This window comes from Ambystoma mexicanum, chromosome 4p, assembly GCF_040938575.1.
Source record: "Ambystoma mexicanum isolate Mex_15411 chromosome 4p, UKY_AmexF1_1, whole genome shotgun sequence".
Taxonomy (NCBI): domain Eukaryota; kingdom Metazoa; phylum Chordata; class Amphibia; order Caudata; family Ambystomatidae; genus Ambystoma; species Ambystoma mexicanum.
Window position 1 is genome coordinate 1,128,942,526 of NC_090927.1, and position 22,255 is coordinate 1,128,964,780.

Here is a 22,255-nt window from a genome sequence, read left to right on the forward strand (position 1 = left end):
AGTTCAATCAGAAAATCAAGGTGATCACGCCCTGCCAAATAAGGTCCTCTCTTCAGAAGGGTGATTGGCTCAGCTTTGTGGACCTTGAGGACGCGTGTATGCATATCCTGATCTCGAGCCCACATCGGAAATATCTGCGGTTCTCCCTAGGAGAGGAGCACTTCCAATTCCGAGTGCTGCCTTTTGGTCTCAGCTCAGCGCTGCAGGTCTTCACGAAGATGATGTCGGTCATCGCAGCCTTTCTACGGCTACAGGGTATTCATGTGTATCCATATTTGGACGACTGGCTTCGCAGTCCTTGTCCAGTCAAAGCCTCGAGCAATCTTCAGTCTCTCCTTCAGCTCTTGTTCGGTCTTGGGCTGTCGGTGAACTGGCGGAAATCCTCCACGACGATCTCTCAGGGCCTGATATTCCTGGGTTTCTGTTGGAAGACGATCGACTGCAGAGTGTACTTGACTGTGGACAAGATGGCGGATCTGTTAGCCACGTGTCAAGTTTTAATTCAGTCAGAGAGCATGTCTGCCTGGTGGTTCCAGAGGCTTCTAGGCCTCATGGCCTCGTGCGTGCTTGCTATTCCCCTGGCTCGTCTCAAAATGCGACTCACACAGATGGCTCTTCGGAGTTCCTGGCTTCAGGCAGTGGACCCGGACACCAAAATGATTGCAGTCCCACCCTGCATGATGACAGATCTCCTATGGTGGTCATCTTCCACCAATCTGTCGGTGGGTGCTCCTTTTCAGGAGCCCTCCCCTCAAGCGACCATTACGACAGACTCCTCCCTTACCGGGTGGGGCGTGACGATGGATCATCTTCAGGTTTTCGACCTATCGTCGCCATGGGACAGACAATTTCACATACATTATCCGGAGCTTCTGGCGATTGTCCTGGCACTCAAAGCTTTCAAGCCAGTGATTGTGAACAAAGTGGTCCACATCCGCACAGACCATGCAGTATCCAAGTTTTACATCAACAAGCAAGGGAGTACCAAGTCACCTCCCCTTGTAGATCTAGCCATTCAGATTTGGGAATGGGCCATTCAGCATAGTGTTTGGCTGCTGGCTGTCCACATTCCAGGCCAGCTGAATGTAACTGCAGACTTCTCGGCCGGCGAGCGGTGGTCAGCTACGAGTGGGAGCTGAACTCTGAGATCCTCTCCGACCTTTTTTCGCCATTGCGGCACTCCAGAAATTGACCTCTTTGCGACGTCATCAAACAGGAAACTTCCTCTTTATGCTTCCAGGAACGGGCTTGGGGCTTCTTCCCTGGGGGATGCTCTCGAGATTCAGTGGCACAACGTGAGGGCCTATGCCTTCCCTCTTCTTCCTCTGATTCCCCGAGCGCTATGCAAGCTCTGGAACACGATGAATGGCACTCTCCTGTTTATAGCGCTGTGGTGGCCAGCCAGATTCCGGTTTTCAGAGCTTCACCATCTGTCAGTCTGTTCACTGATCTGGCTTCCTCTGATTCCCGACCTTCTTCACCAGAGCGATCAGCAGATGTGACACCCCTCCCCACAATCATTCAGCTTGGCGGCCTGGTGCCGGAGTTCAATTTTTTAGAAAGTTTCAACTTGTCCGCAGATAATATGCGTATTATCTAGGCGGCTAGAAAACCTTAGACGAGGTCTCAGTTTATGAGCAAATAGCTCAGTTTCTGTCACTGGTGTTTAGGAAAGCAGCTGGATCCCAGAGAAGGTACCACCGACACGGTCCTGTCGTTAGTTTCTCATCTGGCAACTTCAGGCATACATGTCTTGTCTTGTAGGACTGATTTGTCGGCTATCGCCGCTTACCTGTCCATAGACAAGCTCTAAAGTTTTATTTGGATATAACATCTAAACTGAGGGGCTCTTCCCAGCTCTTTGTGAGGGGACGGGACGTAGGAGTATAACAAAGTTACTCATCATAGTGACTACCTTACTCCTAGTCCATAGTCCCCTTTCCTCCATACACCCGCCTGCCGTCCCCTCTAATAAGTATCCTCTATTATTGCTTAAATGGTCTCAGACCTGGCGATAGAAAAGGACTGAAGGGCGAGGCGCGGGGCGGATCTAAGGAGGGTGGGGTTACGGCTGCGTGCGGTACCCAGCATAAAAAAAAAGGACGACACATTTTTTCAATTTGATGCTTTTTTACAAAAAGTGCTCCGGTCCCGTCCCACAGGACGGAATGTCCCAAAAGCATGGAGGAAAGGGGACTATGGACTAGGAGTAAGGTAGTCACTATGGTGAGTAACTTTGCTATTATGTTTTAAACATCTAACCTTCTTCAATTTTATAATGTAGATCCTAAAGACTTCAAGAGGAGTCTCTTAATGCTTTAGAACTTAGCACCACATTAGATCCATTTTCTGTCTTCACAGAATGAATCTGTGGGCACTGTTAATAGATTTTTCTGAATATCTTCCTGTTCTCTTGGGGTGCTTTGTTTTTCTTTCAGATAAGGTTTTTGTTTTCAATATTTACATTTACCTTATAATATTTATATGAAATCCCCACCTGCCGGAATGGAAAAGGGGTCAAAGTGACATCGAATTATGTCCGGTGCACAAATGAATCCGTGATTGGCTTAGTCATTGAACAATTTAGGAATCGTTTAAAAATTATTACGGTCTATTGAATTTGACTTGATTAAAAGGTAACATTACATTTCGTAGGTTTTTCAATATCTTTCAACTAGATGTTAAGGACAAGTGAATCGGACATGTGAAAAGTTCTATTGTGAGCTAAAACACATTCAATAAATAAAAAATAAAAAAGGATCGGAGAAGAGACCCTGAAGCAGGACATTTCTGTGTGGGCTTTTCGGTGCCAGCCGTTTGCCCGTGGTGTTTAGTGCAGGTCCCCTTTGGTATGCCTTATTGGTATGCCTTATTGGCATACCAAAGGGGACCTGCACCAAACACACCACGGGCCGACATTATCTTGTTAATTTTGATCACTGCCACCCTTCACTTTGGGTTACCTTCCTCTCGAACATATTATTTTGTTTGTTCAGCAACTGCTTTTGCCCTTTAATAGTCCCCAGGAGCACCCCGGTACAGGTGTTCCTTTTTTCCACTCACTGGTCCTGGGTGGCTCCTCCGGGTGGCAGGCTTACTCTTCTTTCGCTACGCATACAGGTCTTCGCTGTCTTGCGAGCCCCGCTCCTCGTCCTGACCTCCAGGCAGAACCCTCCTCTGCAGCCTCCTCCTCTAAAGGAATTCTCTTCCCTCAGGCCCAAAACGCTCAGCCCGGCTTCTCTCCTGCTGGTCTCTTCCTTGTCTCAGTACTAGAGTGGTGAAATGACAGGTTAGTTTGCACTACTCCTAGATGCCTCTTCCTCATTCCAATACTTTAGTGGCATGAATTAGGGGAAATTACTTAGAACAGTCTATTAAGGCAGTGGGAGGGGGAGGTTGATTCTTCCAAGGGATAGGGGGTACCATGTCTCGCCTGCGGACATGCTTTCCCCAATCCCCAAGGACCCTTCACCCAGGTGATCCTCCCTCGCATCTCCACCCCCAGGGTCAGGAATCAAAAGCGATGGCCTTTCTCTGGCCACCTGAGAAGAGGATCCAAGGGGAGTAGGTGTGAGTATACCCTCTGGTTTCTCACAACAATATAATAAACCATATCAACACAATATCTGAATGGCCTTCTCCTGTCCTTGGTAAGATTCCTTCCCCAGGATTCAAAATCAACTCCAAAATGTTCAACCAAAGAATACAAAGGTTTAGAACTATTTCTTGAAAAGTTCAAAGTCAAAGCAAAAGTTCAACGACCACCAATCTACTGGTAATAACTTTTTTGTTCCTGGATGAAAAGATCCCCTTCCAACTTCTAGAAAAGAAATAGCACAAATGGTAATCCTGGTTATGATGATAAACTTTCTGTACTTTAAGATAATCTGCCACAGGTCAAAAGAAAGTGTAATATTCTCCAAATGTCAATAATAAACCATTCTTTAAGACTTCTTCAGTTACAACTTTATATTTGGTATATCTTGTCAGGTTGTATTCTACTTCAGAGTATTCCTCATAAGCATTTGATTCTCCTTCTCCAGCTTTGCTCCCACCTTTCTGCCAGTCATCCGCCCAAGTAATAACCTAGAGGCTTATGTGCCACTCTCTCAGCTTCAGGTAGCCATGGGGTACTTGTTTCTTGTGCCACTTGACTGTTAACTTCACTTTGCAGTTCAGTGGCTCTTGGCAAGACAGTTTTGCAATATAAAGGGAATGCCCCTTAGCTGGGGTAATGCTTGTTCTTCTTTCCAAGGCTTTAGAGTTTTTACTTCTTTGTAATGGAACAAATGTCACTTCTTGATAAAATATTGAGTTCAGTCTCTCAAGTGAAACACAATTTGACACATGCAACCGCCCTTTCTAGTAGATTTTAAAGTTTAAAGTTGAGTAATTAATTATATTCCCATGTAACGGTAAAGGATGAGATGCTGACTTCCTTTCGGAATTATAATTAGGCACACGTGACCTCTCTTTCAAGTAGTTTTCACTCTCTGTAACTTTCAACTCGTATATGGACAATGTTCGTGTTCGGTAATGGTTTAGGAAGTGTTCCCTAGTGTGTTAGGGACATGCGACCAATCCGTTATACAGCAACAGTCTTCAGATACATCAACAATGGGTTTGAAGTACTTTAGCTTCTCATACAACTAGTGATCTTCAACAATATGCGCAAGTACTACAATTCCATTTTTAGTAAGACGTCTGATATGACAAACAGCTTTTACTCACATTTAACAATATGCAAGCCTGTTAGGAGCTGGCTACAGTTACCGTCAAGGCTTTCACAGTGTATCTGAATGCTGTGCTTCACTCATTTGCTTCAGTGACACCGGTTTTCGGGGTTGCACTGCTTTCCCGACTTCCTCTGCTTCTTCTGGATCGCTGGGGACCCACCCTTCTCCAGCACGGTTGTCTCCGGACCGGTCACTTGATTTGGGAGTTTCCTTTTCTCCAGATACCCTCGTCTTTCCTTCTGCTTTTGGCCTTAGTCTCCTGCACTTCCATGTCTCTGCAATCACAGCAACAAGGCTCCCATGGTGACAACTCAGCCTCCTGCACGACCTCCATTGTGCAGCCTCTGTTTGGGCGAATAGGACTCTCTCGGAGCTTGCAGGTGCAATCTGCTGTCTCCATGCTCCGGTGTCCCTTCTATTCTTCCACGTTCTTGTGATTTTCCATTCTTTTGCTTCTGCTGTACTAATGCTGCTACAGCCAGCCTTCCAACTCCTTCTACTCCTTTCCAGTTGTAGCCTTTTATGCCTCACAGGTTCAATGATTGTCTTCATTCAGGGGCAATTAACCTTAATTGCCGGACTTCTGCAATGGCTACCAGGCTTAATAGGCCCGACTACTACATCTAAATGCCTCTTCAGCCCGCTTCCTCATCTCAGAACCTTTAGGATTCTGTGACTTGTAGTTTCTTCCAACAAAGTTAGGTTTTTCAACTTCTACATTATTTGCAAGGGTAGATTTTATTCCCTTAAGGTTTTTAACAGGGGGATGTGAGAATTAGCTATTACAGAGGAAGATGGTTTAGTGAAGACAACATTTCCATAATCCTTTACATCGTACCCTTGGGTTTGAGAAAGGTGTTTAGTTTGGGATACCAAAAAGGATCTTTCTTTCAATATAGTTTGATCTGATATTCTAATCTTAGGGTTCACATCCTTAGATCTCATACTAGGTTGAGAGACATTAAAATGGCAATAAGCCATAACCTCTTTAGGTACAGTGGCAAGAATCTTTTACTGCCAGAGGAAAAATACTGTATCTCATCCCACGGAATCTCCTCATCACCCTGGGCATTGTCTCCTCCCAGGTGATCCTCCCACAGTACACCCCCCCCCCTAGGATTGGGATCCGGAAGCGTCTGCCTTCCCCTGGTCACCTGGGAGGAGATTTTAGGCGGGGTTTCAGTGAGGATCCTGATGATTGTTCACACTCCACAAAGGAAGAGTATCCCATAAGTACTGAGACAAAGAAGAGGCACAGAGCCGTGCAGATGGCCCCGCAGAACCTTCTAGCATTCTAGCTACATCAAGAGAGGTTTGAAACTGTCAATAAAAGCAAAGATGGACAACCAATGTTGGCAATCCAGCCCTGGAAGAGCCACAAGCAGGGAAGCAGAGCAGCAAAAGACAGAAACTCTGCAGACCAGGATGCACGAGTAGTGGGCACGGCATCTTGCGCAGGTCCTAAGTCAGAAGGCCTACCTAAAGGCTGGCGAAGCAGAAGACTGAGTACACAAAGCAGGGGTACCGCATGGTCTTGGAGAGACCCCATGAAAGCGAGGGACCAGAGGCTGCCGAGCCGTCATGGCGTCCCAGAGAGCCACACACGTCCTGAGAAACCTGGAGCGAAAAGGAGATGCCCGGAGACACCCAGCCAGAGCAGAACCTTTGCGGATCAGTGAGAAAGGTATGCAGGTTACTGGGAAGACATTAAGAATCCCAGAGGGCTCTGGCCAACACGAGATTGGGATGGAGAGTCGAACCCTCTCTGCGGGTATCGGTAAGAGAACCCATGGGACTGTGAGACCAGGGGAAGTAGCCCTGAGAAGGGAATTCTTGAAAAGGGGTCCGTTGTGGGACCCCAACCCAAAACCGGAGATTGAGGAGGGAGACCGAGGACATCTTCCTCATCCGAGTTGGCAAGAGTACACCTGGGAGCAATAAAGAAGCCATGAGAGATCAGAGGAAGGAAGCCAAGCCCATTGGTGTTGTATTCTGTGAAGCCAAGAGGAATCGGGGAAAGGAAACCATAACCTCTGTTTTGTGTACCCTGAAGCCAAACAGAAGAAAGCCTGGGCAAGGGAGTCATTCCCCCGGCACAGTGCAAGTGCTGAGGACAAGCTACCTGGAGAAGGGAGGATTTCTCCAGGAATCCATTAGTGAGGAAAACTGGGGGCAATAAAAAAAGTTGAACCTTTGATTTTGATATGAGAACTGTATAGAATCTCAAGCTGGAGCTTTGTGTTGTATCCTGGAAAGGAACTGAGCCCTGTAGAAGGGAGTCATTGTCTCAGGTGCAGTTCCCACCTGTCAATTGGAACTATAATCCAGTGTCCAGGACAAGGGAGTCATTCTTTTGGATCATGACGGTCCAGTATTTCTTTAGTTTAGTTGCTAGTGTAAGGGATAGACGTACGCTTTTTGACACACAACGGTGGACTCTTTCATTTACTTGGACATTCTCACAGATTCCTTAGTTTGCTAGTAGAGGCAGGCAAACGCCTCTTAGAGTTAGGGATAGAAATGTTTCCTCTTTATTTTTGAACAAAATAGGTCTGTGTCAACATTCATGCCACCTGTGTCAGTCTCCTTCTACACATCTTACACCACTTAAAGGGGTTTATGAAAGAACTGGCCAATAAGGAAGAAAGTACTCTTGCTTATCAAGGGGATTATGTCTGAAGAGATGTGAATTTAATGAAGTTTTCATAACTGAAGTAAGCTTATTTTCCTTAGGTGTTACCTCTTAATGCTTTCTGTTTTGTTTGTGTTTTCTTTATTTTCAGTCAAATGAATGCATGACATTGATCGTTGATGATTTAACTAGCTAAATTATTTTAAGCCTCTTAATCGGCTTCCACAAGGTGTGAATGTGAAGGTGCGCACACAAGATTGAGGTTAATAGAGACCTTGTAACCTGCTAACCTTAGTTTCTTGGCTTGATCACATTGCCATTGTCAACCGTGTATTTTGTCCGGCAGGCTAAAAGTTGTCAGAACATGGAGTAGGAGCAAAGTGAATAGAGATGGCACATGCACAAGTTACTTTCCATCATATTTAGCTGTAGGAATCCCATAAATTGGTAATGTGAAGAAACCTTCAGACTTCGAGCACTAGGGTTAACTGGTGACTTAAAATTATGTTTAATGGTTTAGACGGTCATAGGTTTTTTTACTATCCTTCAGCATGTCAACAAAATATGTTGAATGTCTTTTTCCAGTCCAAGAGACACAGTTTACATCCACCTATATGATAAAGAACAAATCAGTAAATAATTATGTTTGAAAGTGTAGTGATTATGTTTTATTTCTCTTTGGTAAGGTTTCGGGATTGCAGGGGCCTGCGGTTTCTGTTAACAACACAAATGGATGATCTGAAGAAAATCCAAAAGCTTGTAAGAGAGGCGGTGAAGAATCTAGAGGGCCCACCGACCCAGGAGGTCATCCAGGCTGCTACTGTCTGCCACCTGCGACCGGCCAGACTTCCTCTTAACAAGTATGTTGTGATGTCCTTCTATGTTGACACCATCTATTTGAGCTTAATGTTGTAGATTGTTGGCCTTATATTCACAAGGATTTAAAATAGACTAATAATAGATTAATTTTTAAATCCCAGATTTTTAATCATACTTTTTACCTATGCTGACTTTGGCACCTTCCAGTGCAGTATACATTAATAGACAAATACTGCAAATAAAAATTATAACATATCTAAAAGATATCTTTTAATTTTCCTGCTACTCTTTGTTTGTATGACAGAGTTTCAAAGAAATCAGTGTCGTGAGAAAATGTTTGTTCAGGCTTTCTGTGAAGTCTCCTAGCTTTTTACCTCTTGAGCTCCCCTAACATTGTCATATTCTATGGTGGTGTTTGTTGCTTTTTTTCTAATTGTTTTTCTTTCTCTCATGAGAAGATGCCATTCAGGTTATCTTTAAGGGCACATACATTTCAAATAAATATGGTTGCTTGGATTATAGCATCACTGAGCCATCAAATCACAAATCACATTAGTATGCACAAATGTGCATTTGCAATGTGTAGTGTTCGGTTTCCATTGTGTTTCATTGTTTAATGTTCAGGCTTAGTACTTTTTGCATTCATAAACATCCATAGTTTATTTGGCTTCCATTGAACCATAGAGGTTTTACTGTTGCATGTTTTGTAAAACTAATCTGCTAATTGGCATCATATTAAGAAATACTACGACTATGAAGTGAAACTTTACTTGGATAACGGTCTTCCTTACTTCCCATAACAAAAGAAAATTACCTTAGGATAAAAGTATGTTCGGACCTTTGATCTGAGCAATGTTGTTAAAAGAGGTTCGGGAGTGAGTCAGTCTGCGTCAGTCCCTACTTTTTTTCTGTGCGAGAGGAGCTGCAGCAACGTTCTTCCTTGATTCAGCTTTCCTTTTTTTTTTTTTTTTTTCTCGAGACTGTGTGCACTGCCACTTTAACGTCCCTGCCTTCAAAAACAGGAAGGAGAGCGCGGAGCGCGCGCGGACTCGGGAGTGAGTCAGTCTGCGTCAGTCCGCGTTAGTTGAGCGGACCTGACTTGACATGACTGCAACAACAGCGGAATCCACCCACGACGGTCCCGCAACAAGGCGGAAAACCTTGCATCAACGGAGAACGCAAAATCCATGGGTCTCCCTTAAACCAGATAAACCCACAACACCACCGCTACTCAAGGTAAGCGCTGTGCTCTGCAAAAATAAGTGCGCCACCGACTTGACTCTCGAGCTCAATATGCCAACTGAGCTAGTGCCTGAGTTGGACTCGGATGTACTGCCTGTGTGTAGCGAAGCGACTGTCAATGAAACGCTGTCGCTTTTACCATCTCAAGTTCTCGGCGAGTCCAATGAGCTATACACCATCGTTACTAATAATGACAATTCAACAGGTGAATCAGATAAACACATGACATCAACAAGTTTTACAGACTGCCAGCCAGCCAGCCATTGTTGTTCCTCCGTTAGCCGATAACACTCTAAAAACGCTTGCGTCTGATAGTACGCGATCTTGTGATTCAACCCCAACTCCAACTCTGTTTATTGCAAGTGAAGAGCAGCAACTTAAACACACGAACATGGAAGGTCTATCAGTCACTGCTGCCGAGCCGCTCCCTGCGACGAGTCAGGCTGTGGGTGTGAGCCCCTGTTTACCATTTCAACCAGAATCTGCTGATATCTTTTACTCGCCGCTTGAAGTTACGGATGCAGAGATATTGGAGGCATCCCAAACTGAAGAGCCAAACACTTCCAACCATGATTCCCAACATGAATGTCAAGCTGCTTCAAATGTTTGCCAAGGCAACATTCATCAATTGTTAGCTGACGCACAAACAGGGCCCTCATTGATATCGTCAGAATGCGTAGCTAACACCGGCCCTGCGGCAAGACACTCGAAGATCATGGATCTTATGTCTCATGAGTGCGTGCCTACAATAACGCAGCACCCAATGTCCACCAGAACAAATCGACCAATATATTCCCGCCAAATCGTCCCAGAAATGCACGCCTTAACATTACAACATATGTCCCACAAACTGGCGGGAATGAAGCAGTCTTCCTTAATAGAGCATACAGGGCTGGAGTCGCCCCGTAGAAGTACTCTAATGAAGGACATTACAAACAACTCAAATGTTTCTCCTTTATTGTTTAAAACTGCGAAACACACCTCGGATTCAATGGACACGGGAAAAGCGCCGCACCAAGTGAGTACGGCGCAGAAAGGTCAAAATACTACAGCAGTTTCATCTCGGCATAGAACCTCTAAATCAAAAGTGGCAAACAAATCAAATACTGAACATGAGCAATCGGAAGATGAGATTGGTGAAACAGGGGAAAAGAATACCACGCGAAATCGTGAAGCACACTGGGCCTCACTAAATTGCTCACAGCAAAGTAGAGATGAATCCAAGGATACTCAAGCGAAACCAAGTCTCTCTTCTGCTGCGGCAATACAGATTTATAATAACGTTTTAGCTGCTTCTAGCACTGCCTTGCTCCCCTTCTCAAAGATGTATGAATCCTTACATGAAACTATAAAAGATCAATCCTCCTTAATTGTCAGCCTAAAGGAAAAGATGGACAAGTTTGAAGAAACAACAACTTTCCTTCAAAACCAACTTTTACGAGAGGCTGATAACACGATCAGATGGCAAGAAAGGTTAAGCGACCTTGCCGCCAGACACCACTGTCAAAACGACACCTTAACTGAAGGTCTATTAGACGCTGTAAAGTGGATGCGTCATTATGATTTCTCAACCAATTTAAGCTCGTTACCAAGCTGTTGTCATCTCAAATCGGAAACTGTCAAAAAAAATAACGTGCAACTTGATACTCACTGCAAAAATCCAAGTGGAGAACCAATACAGGACTCTTCCCATAATGCAGATTCACCAGCAAAACAAGACGTAGAGCAAAATTCGTGCAATAAAATTTGTTCAAATTCAAAGGACTTGCCACCCGCAGTATCCGACGAGGCCACAACTGACATCCAAGGACCCACAAATGTGATCTCAAATCTACCTTTAAAATTGACCTCATTTGGAATTTTTGATGGAGCTGCTAAATCTATCTCACTGAGGCCGGCATCAAATCCCAAATCTTCTTTAAGAAACGACAAAAATTTGGAAGTTGCGCCACCAAGCAAACGCCCTCAGAATGCAACAAAACCACGACCTTCCCCAACGAATACAACGAAAAGGAAATACATCAGAAATATAACTCAAAAAAACGATCTAGGTTTGTCCAGCGACACGGTGATAACCAAAGAAGACAATCACCCACTCACTGAAAGACCTCACATCGTGTCGTCTACAAAACGTGGTCCTCAACCTCCGTCAAAAAAACGTTTTCGAGCTGACGCCGAAATGAGCAAGCTGAATGAGTCCATCACTGACCTTTTTGGTACCTTTCAACTTACTCGGACGAATTGGAAGAAAACTCAACGGGAAAACAAACTGATGATCGTGTGCTGGTCAGTGACAATCGACAACGATCGTACGAAGAAGATGCGTCAAAGGGAAACCGCGCATTACCTTCCACGCAACTCACAAAGAAAAGTTCAAGGAGACACGAAGAAAACAGTCTTCTCCTTACTTCAAAGTTAAACCCGAAACAAACATCGTTTCAGAAAAAGAACTTTATTCGTCATCCTACTCGTGACTACATGGATCCAAGTGAGCAACTTAATCAGTCAGCTTGTAAAATACGACTGCAAAACCTTCACGTTGACGACGATGATCTAAATCTGAATCGTCATAATGTAATGAAACTTTTCAAATGTATTCCATCACTTCGTACTATTGTCTCTGATGACATCAAAATTGTTGAGTATCCCACAGAAAAATGTTGCGACCAAGTACTATTACACATTATTTCATCTTCAGTAAGAAACACTATTATGAAAGCCGCGGACGAATTGCTAGTATTTGGTTTTGACATCTCCCTCGAATTCAATGATGTCAACTTAAGCAGAGGACCCAAATCCAACTCTTGCAATTCTTTGTTAAAACAAGACGAAAGACGCACCATGAAACGTTCATCCATGCAAATGGGTAGCAACACTCGCGACAGAAACAACAAGTCCTTTTCCCACTTCAAACGCTTGGACAACACACCAAACTTCGCTGACTCGAGATACTAGCAAACACAGATCCCAAACGAAATCCAGTGCGTCTTCCTATCTTGGAACACAAGAGGTTTTAATCATCTTTTTAATAATGCTTGTGCAGAAACAGACACGCCCTTCGTCATCAGTCTACAGGAGACTTGGTTGAGTGAAGTACCCTCATGTGATGGATATGTAACGCTTTTGAATCCGGCCATAAAGAATCCCACAGGCAGACCATCCTCTGGCCTACTAATGTTGATAAAAATTACTCCATGGTGGTCCATAACTGAGTCCTTCTGCCCGAACCCCTTCGTCCAAGGCGTCATTCTACAGACCGCAGATATTAATATTCAGACGAGGAAACATCTTCTCATTTTAAACGGATACTGGAATCCGACACAAATTAGTAGCAAGAAATTTGTAAACTCTGTCATTACTCAAATCGACAATGCTCAACTAACATATACAAATCTCTCCATCATATTCAGTGGAGACCTGAACTGCTCTTGGTTCAAGCTAGAACAACCTTCAAAGACATTTACACCTATATCCAACGACGATGAACCAGTGAGAAGTCATATGTGGAGAAGTGCCTTGAATATTCGTGGCTGCCAAATGGTAAATGGAAGGGTGAAAGGTGATCAACCGCCCCGTCATACCTGGGCCAACAACAAATCACGATCAATCATCGACTACTATTGGGTTTCCCAAAACTTGTTTGAAAATGATCCTTCCCTTGAAATTTGTGAAATGAAATACAGCGACCACGATCTTCTCCGATTCTCATGTAGGTGTGAATGGTCAAAACAAACAAATAACTACTCAATTCCTTTGACAGTAAATACAGGAGGAAACCGAATACGAATAAATGGCTCCCAAGTCAATTCTTTGACTAAACAACTAGAAAACTCAAGCAAGTCTTTGACGGTCGATTATGTGCCATTGCTATCAAATTTTCGATCATCTAAAACTAGTCACAAAGCTGCAAATAATTCTCACAAACATTACACCACCATGCTCATTACAGATGCAAAGAAACAGATGCACAGAGATATTAGAGCTTTGAAAAGGTCCCCTCTCCCGACCTGTGGTGGAAAGCCCCTAAAAGTGGCAATCCGTTTGAGAAGGCAAACATATCGTAATTGGCTTCGATCTCAGAAAACAATAATTGATCAAGACAGAGCGGAATCACTCATGAAACATCTAATTACACTAAACACCTATGAGACTTGGAAAATACTAAATTCAGGAAACCAGCAATGCCATTCTTTAATAACACATGAAATCGACGCTGCAACGTGGGAAGCACATTTTTCAAACATGTCCTGTAAATCAACAATGGAACCAATATCAATTCCACGTGGTTCTGTGCCAAACTGGGACCTACAAATCACGTCAACTGACATAGAAGAAGCTATACATGGACTAAAAAATTCTAATGCAACGGGTCCTGACATGATTTCAAACGTGATGCTAAAAAGAAACGCTCCTGAATGGGCAGTCTTCATCGAGACGCTCTTTCTGCAATTGTCCAATAAAATGGTGATTCCGAAATCTTGGCAAAACGCTATTGTAGTGCCGATACACAAAAAAGGCAGTAGGGCGGACCCAGACAACTATCGTCCAATAGCTCTTTTGGACACGATTGGTAAAATTTTTGCTTCTTTCCTACGTCTAAAATTGTCAAACTGGGCTACGAGAAACCAAATCATCGACATTCGTCAAACAGGATTTACAAAAGGAGTCGGAGTCGAGGTAAACCTCATGATCTTAAACATCCTAAAACTAGAAACCTTAAAAGCAAAGAAAAAAATCCATATTGCCTTTATTGACTTACGAGGAGCGTTTGACAATGTAAATCGTGACCTGCTATGGAAGAAGTTGTTTGCCTGGAACTGTCCCCAAGAGCTGACCGCTCCAATAATTGCGTTACATTCTGATACCTCAATTAGAGTGCGGCTGAACACCCAGGGCGAATTGTCAAAACCTGTATGCACCAATAAAGGTGTAAAACAGGGGTGTCCATTAGCGGCGGAACTTTTCAAACTGTTTATTTCCGATCTCCCCAAACACTTATCGTCAGCACGTTCCTTCGCTCCGAAAATTAATGACACACAAATTCAATGCGTTGTGTATGCAGACGATGTTGTTTTGATAGATTCAACTGAGATCGGGTTGCAAAGACTCTTAAACAAGTTACAAGAGTACTTGGATTTGAACGATCTACATCTGAACTCTGGAAAAACCAAAATAATGACCATCGGAGCGGCTGGCTCAAAAAAGCAAAAGCAATTCAAGTGGTACATAAATGGGATCCCCTTGAACACCACAAACTCCATAAAATATTTAGGAATTATGTTTAATTCTTCAATAAACGAACAGCATTGGAAATCGGATCTTCTCAATAAGATGACCCAACTGAGTATTCAAGCAAGCAAAATCTATAACTCATTTGGTAAATTTAGCCTAAAACCAATTCTAATGTTCTACCTCCAAAAAGTGGTTCCAGTAATCACGTTTGGTTCTGAGGCTGGGTGGAACCTTGACGCGAAGATTTGGCAGAAGCTAGAGGGCCTATTTTGGCGTCGTGTGTTGAAACTTCCATCTTACATTTCAATGATCCAACTAAACTACGAGCTGTCACTAATCCCCTTGTACACACATGTCATGTGGAAGTCACTAATGACCTTGCGTAAAATGAACCTGACCCCAAGGGCCCCTGCGTACAATCTTTTCGAAGTAAACCCTGACCAATCACCATCTGGACTTCTACAAGAATGGAGACAATTGTTGGCCAAACTATTGACTCGAGCAAGCATCTCGCAAGAAGATCTGATGCTACGTCCTCAATGGGCCAAAAAGAAATTTGAGCAATGGAGTTGGATCGAGAATTATGATCAACGTGCGTTAATGCCAACTACGCTGAAATCTGATCTAGTAGTTCACAAATTAAATGTTCCTAGTCGATACTTGACCAAATGTCCATCTAGACATCATCGTGCTCAGTTCCTGAGACTTCGGTTGAACGCCCTTCCGACTAAAGCAATGCAAGCATGTCGTCACATGAGAGAAATGACCGACAACCTCTGTCGTTTTTGCAAGCTTGAGATCGAAACTACAGAACATCTACTGTCGGGGTGTACGGCGTTGGTTGAACGGAGGACACAACATTTAAGTGGTTTTACCCCCGTGACCTCAAACAACCACCATTGGTGGCAATATGCAGCATCTGGACATAACGTCAAACTGACATATGGGGTAGTGAACTTTCTAGATTCCTTGAAACTACATGAAAACTAAAGGATTACCTTAAGTTTAGTCTTAACTACTAGGAAGAGTGACTGACTGGTATAGTGCCTTTTCTACTCCAACAGATGAAATGTAATAAAAGCACGGAGACCTGTCTGTTTACACACAGGTTTATCGAGCTGAAATTATAAAAAAAAAAGAGGTTCCTGCATGGTGATTAACTGCCAATGTGAAGTTGTCCACTTTCCCCTCTCTTCTTCATGACGGGGAAAGTAAGAGATTGGACCCTTGAGGGAACAAGGTGTTTGCATCGGTCTGCCTGGCCCTTCGCACTGTGAATGCTACAGGCTCTCTGGCAAAATTCTCTTTCGCCCTATAGTCCGCTGTGATGAATGCAGCTGAACATATCCCTGGGGTGGAAATGTGGGACGGCTTCCTGCCTATTGTGACAGATGACAGGGAAGTTTGCCTACAGACTGCGGCCAGCAGATGTTAGTTTTGGATCCACAACAGATTTGTTTGTACTGCTTGGGCGAGGGACACAGCACCCAGGATCACGGGTTGGGTCAGTCCATGCACCCGAAGGCCCCCTGGGAGTGGGCGCCAAAAACGTTTACCTTTGTCCACAAGACAAAGGATTATTTATTTTATTTTTTATTGTTCATTTATGACATGCTTAATACCAGCAAGTGGTTTCTAAGCACGTGATCGGGATGCGAACCTCTGTTCTTGGGTTGCGCTGCGTTTTCTTGCTTACAAGACAAATGCATTGCCCAAGAGCTATCCTTCCACCCTTAATGATGTTGCATGATCTCGTTCGAGGATCGTCGGTCCGAGGAGAGGAACCCCCTGTGTAAGGAAAAGGAGAAGAAAAAGAAGCATAGCAAGAGATCCCGTGGTCTGAGTGGATCCTCGCACCAGCATTCTTCCTCCTCTTCCAAGAAGAATCACGGGCCCAGAGGTTCTCCAGAGCCAGATAAGGTTCTTTTTTCCCATCCAATCTTCCACCCCGGAGGAATGGGAACAATTCACCAGAAGATACTTGACATCTTTGCCATGGCACTAGTGGCATCAGCACCTTCAGGTTCGGCAGCTTCAGCCCCGGTGTCAACTGCATCCACTGCGTCTACTGCGACCGGCAGTGTGCCCACTGTGGTTGCGCACACCTACGGGCTCGGGTCCGGCCAAAACGAGGGAAGAACCTCCCTCCGCCCGACTCTGCCTTTGGGCATTGCATAGAGAACTCCGTGCCAGAGGTACCAGTGCGATAGAACTGGTACCACACTCAGAACAATGCAAAGGGTGGTACTACATCTATTATCTGGTGCTGAAAAAGAACAGGGACTTGCATCCCGTTCCGGTTCTGTGTCGTCTGACTATGTTTCTGTGCAAGGACAAGTTGAAGATAGTTAAAATAGCTCCGATCCTGCAAGCCCTCGATCTGCAGGACTGGTTGGTGTCACTGGACCTTCAGATTTCCATGCTGATTGATCAGAATCACAGGATGTACCTAAGGTTTGTGGTGGGTCAACCTCACTACCAGTTCCGAGTCCTGCTGTTTGGTCTTTCTTCAGCTCCATAGGTTTTCACCAAGCTGTGGTGGCACTGGCAGCTGCCCTCAAGAGGGAGCGCATTCCTGTCTTTCCCTGCCTGGACAACTGGCTTGCCGGAGCTAGTTCCCCAGATCTAGTGTCAGAGCATCTTCTCTGCACATGCACTCTATTGCACAGCTTGGGCTTTTCCCTGAACTTCAAAAAGTCTATGGTTTCACCGCCCCAGTCTCTCAGATTTATAGAAGTGGTCTTGGACACTCACCTGGGCAGGGGATTACCAACCGAAGACTGGGTGGCAAACATCTTTTGGATGGTTAATTCCCAGCCTAGCACTTCCCATGCTTTCTGGGTCTCGTGGCCTCCTGTTTCCTAGTGGTGCTGGAGGCGAGGCTGTGCATGAGATTGCTTCAGTGACTTCTCCATTGCCAATGGTTGCAGTTTCAAGGCCACATGTTGGACTTATCATAGGTATCAGATCAGGTGGCTCAGGATCCTGCATGGTGAGCCGTGCAAGACAACTTGCTGAGAGGCGCGTTGCTTCACCAACACTGGCCCCAGGTGATGGTAATCACAGACGCATCTCTGACTAGTTGGGCTACTCACCTGTCGGATCTGACTGTGAGTGGACTATGGTCTCCCGTGGCGTCTTGGGAACACGTCAACTTGCTGGAGCTGAGGGCGATCAGGCTGACCCTGGTCACATTCCTCTCCTCAGTGAAACCCAAGACTGTGCTGATCCTAACGGACAACACAGTGGCCATGCTCTACCAAAACAAACCAGATGGTGTTAGGGTCCTTGTCTCTGTGCAGAGAAGCAATGCAACTGTGGATCTGAGCTCTTTGGAGTGATATCTCTCTCACACCATCCCATCTGACCGGAGGAGAGAATGTCACAGCGGTTGTCTTTGCTTTCAGTTTGAACAGGAAGTGCAAGTTGTTCTGCTCCACAGAATTTCCTCATCAGCGAGCTCTGGGGGATGCACTAACTGTTGAGTGAACTTTCAACCTAATTTATGTGTTTCCACCCATCCCCATCATTCATCTGGTTCTAAGGAAAAACTGCACCTGTCTGGAACCACATTGATCCTGATCAGTCTGGACTGGGCTTGGAGAGTTTGGTATCTGCAGTTGCTGGTCCATCTGCCTTCCATAACGCGCTCTGAGGAGAGTTGACTTGCTCTACCCATCGGATGAGCGGGTTCTCCACGCAAACCTTAGGAACCTGTACCTTCAGGCTTGGCTTCTGAGAGGCTGAGTTACATGGTGTGGGACTTGGATGACATCCTCCTTTCAGATGGGAGGCCCAGTACAAAGTCTAATTTCGAATGTATTGTGTCGTCCAACGTATTCCAAATCTTTGACATGTAATGTCCACAGCTGTGCACTTGGGAAACTTTTTCGGCAGAGGGCGTCCTACGTCGGGACAATGTCCCTCGAAGGTCTCTGTCGAGGATGACATCACAGGCTGTTATAAATAGGACGCACGGCACCTGTAGCCTCAGTTCGTTTTTTTCCGCGAACGTGTTATCTTCGTGAGACTCAGTGTGCCTCGTGTGTTCATCATTGCAATGGGCCTCATTAGACGGAAGGCGGGACCCGACATTAACGGCTGGTGTAGACCAGCCGTTAAAGTAGGGACCCGCAAAGTGACCAGGGTGCTAATTACGGTACCGCAATTTGCGGTACCGTAATTAGCACCTTCCCCATTCCCATTAATGGGAATGGGGAAGGGCAATGGAGGAAGGGGGAATTACCGCCCCGCCAACCTTGGAAAAGGGCGGTAATTCCCCTTTCCTCCAAGGCGGTGCCGATAATTTACCGGCATGGACCACGGTGCTAATATCACCTTGGTCCACCGCCTACCGTGTAATGAGGCCCATTGTCTTTCTCTTCGACTCCTCCGACTCGTGGTCTCGCTTCAAGACCTGCCGGGACTGCAAGTCGAAAATGTCGCTCATCGACCCCCACCGCATTTGTTTGTGGTGCCTGGGTGAGTCGCATGACACAGACGACTGCTCAAAATGCCAGTCGCTGACTGCCAAGGCCTTGCGGGAAAGGAAGGGGAAGCTCCAGGTAGGTAGGGGCTCTAAGCCTGTTAAGTCCCAGACTTAAGTCCAAGGGGGTTTCCACCGACGACTCAAGGGGCGACCCGGGGATCTCGGTCCCGGAGTGGTTCCCGGCACTCTTCTTCCTCGTCCCGGCACTCTAGGAAGTGCTGTCACTGGTCGCCTTCCTGGTCCTCCTGTGAGGATAGTGGCTCGAGGAAGGTTACGTGCCCTACGAAGTCCTCGACTCAGGAAGAATGGGCAGCGTTTAAACGATCCATGTTAGTGATTTTTCAATCGCAGGGCATGGGTCCGGTCACGCCTTCTGACGAAGCTGGCCAGGATCGGTCCCGTACCGTGGTTCGCACGCCTTTGGGTTCGGGTACACGACGCAACTTGCATCGGGAGCCTTCGAGGTCCCGTACAGACAAGGAATCGAAGAGTCGTGTCTCTAGGTCTCGGTCCTCGTCTCCATCGAGACCACAGCAACCTATTGAGGGCTCGGGGCCGGCGTCGACTCATTCGGCGCTGTCTGTCCGATTTGGGCATCAACGCTTTGCCGTCGTATCAGTCCACGGCGCCATCGGCACCTGTGTCGACGCTGAAGCCTTCGGCGATCACAACGTCGAGGTTGTCGACGCCCTGTACGTCAAAGCCTTTGGCGCTATCAGCACCTTCAGATATTTTTTCTCGAAATTTGCCATTGGCGTACCCGGATATCGTGGATCCTCCAAGGAAGGCTACATCGAAGTCTGTGAGGCCAGCTTTGGCCTCCAGGCCCTCTTCTGTCCCCAGGCCTGGGTTTCAACTCCCTCTGGATGACATTTATGAAGAGGAAGAAAGGTCTGAGGTTGAGGAACCTGGTGACCTTGATGATGCTCCACTTTTTTCTGGGGACAGTCAGTTGGACGAGTTGCGGCAGACCCTCCATGATGCCAGTGGGTTGGACACTTCTCGGGAAGTGGAATTCGGTAGGCCTGAGCCTGGGGCTCATCCAGAGTCTTCGTACAGGAGGCTCATGGCGAGGGTCTTGGAGCATCTGGGCTGGTCCAGTCCTCCTGAAGACTTTGTGCAGGATGATCTAACTGACTTTTTAGATCAAGGTCCGTCCTGACCCTTTTTTGCCATTTCATCTTACCCTGCAGAAAAGGGTGGCAGCTGCTTGGCAGTCCCCGGAATCTCTTCCAGCTGTTAGTCTTTGACCAAGAAATACTGCCCTTCCGTTAGCGAATCCAGCTATTTATCTAATCATCCCACTCCCGAGAGTTTGGTGGTTCAGGCAGCTACGGCCACCTCGAGGCAGGCAGCGTACCCTACAATCCCTCCGGATAGAGATGAGCGCTTTGACGGTTTGGTCCGGAAGGTATTTTCTGCTGGGAGCATGGCCCTGAAATCCGCCAACTCCACGTGTGCCTCGGCAAGGTGTTCACACACACTGTGGAATTGTGTTTCCTTGGCGGCTGAGCATGTTCCCGAGGGGGAAGAAAGGGGTGGGTTCCTTGCTCTCGTGCAGGACGGCAAGGATGCCATGTGCGAATCCCTTCAGTCGGGTTTGGATACGGCCGACAGTGTTAGCCGATCCATAGCTGCGAGCACCGTTATACGCAGATTTGCATGGTTGCGGAAGTCAGGGTTTGCTCCGGATGTGCAGGCCCGACTTCTGAACATGCCCTTTGATGGCGCATTTGTTTGGCAACAAGGCTGACGAGAGCCTTGAGAGGTTGCAGGTCTCAAAAGCTGCTGCAAAATCTTTAAGCGCTGCGGTGTGTCAACCTCCGCCTTTTCATCCTAGGGGACAGCAGTGGAGGAGAGGTACCTTTCGTTACTACTCCTCCTTTGGTAGAACGAGAGGGGCTGCCAGTCAAAGGGGCCAGCGAAAAAAGTACCCGTGGTGGCCAGGGAAATCATGGTGCCACAGCCGCTCAGGCAGCTGCCTCTTTGCCTTCAGGCACTGCTGCAGCCACTTCCAAACAGTCATTTATTTTTAAATTTGTTTATTGGCATTTTCATTAGTATCAGATACATGATGTTCAGATATGCCTTACACATATAGCAATAGCAATGTATTTTAAACTTAACATTAACATTATACAAACAACATTAACTGTCTCCTTGTTTAATTCACATCTTATAGTGTCACTTGTCCCGGGGTGAGGGGGGTTTGAGGGGGAACTATCTGGCAACATCAGAGGGGGTTGGGGGGTTCCCCCAGAGGGCCTCCATCTTCCACAGCTCCTCTACCTTAGCTGGCCTTGGCTGAGCTGCGAGCGGGCATAGCTTGAGTTCTTGATTCAGGGGGGCTTATCATCAGAAGGGTGAAACATGTGTCTGGTGAGTTCCTTCCATGCCTCAAGCGCCGTACTGGAGTCATCAGTGGACCTGGCAACGCATTCCTCCCATGCCTTGGTCTCAGCTAGCACCCATTGCTCCGTCTCATTGTGCCATAGCTTGTATTGTGGTCCCGCAGGTTTTTTCCAAGCCATTGCGATAGTTCTTTTGGCCAGTATGCACGATATGTCCATGAGTCTTACCGCATGTTTAAGCTTAGCTAGTCTGGGGTAGGTTCCTAGGAGGCACTCCTCGGGTGTCCATTTGTATTTGTTCAAGCCTGCTTTTTCACAAGTCTGTTTCACTTTGTCCCACAAAGACCCTGTTTTGGGGCATTCCCACAGCATATGGATCAAATCTGTTTTTTCCCCCATGCACCAGGTGCAGGTTGGTTGTGCCTTCTGATTAAATGTAGCTATTCGGCATGGGGTCAGGTAAGTGTAGTACATTATGCTGAATCTATCTGAATCTATGATTCCTGGATACCTCTTTGGGGAATATAAGAGCTCTATTCCACTCCTCCTCTGTCATTTCTCTGCCTATGTCCACTTCCCATTTGTTTTTCATTTCCATGCTCCGGGGATTAGGTGTATCGCTCAGATGGCCGTATATTTGAGATATTGGTCTGCAGCCCTCTCCTAAATGGTACAGCAGTGTTAGGAATGGGTCTGTGTCTGGTTCTTCAGGCCATGTGTCCCACTTGTGTCGAGCTATAGTACAGAGTCTTTG

General features: G+C 46.0%; 1 protein-coding gene across 1 annotated transcript in view; it reads left to right on the forward strand.

Moving 5' to 3' along the window:
- Positions 1 to 22,255, forward strand: part of SHPRH (SNF2 histone linker PHD RING helicase) — a 1,474,452-nt gene that overhangs the window by 769,438 nt on the left and 682,759 nt on the right. Inside the window, exon 19 of the mRNA XM_069606718.1 lies at positions 8,055 to 8,228. Within this exon, the coding sequence (XP_069462819.1) occupies positions 8,055 to 8,228 (174 nt within the window). The remainder of the gene's footprint in view (positions 1 to 8,054; positions 8,229 to 22,255) is intronic.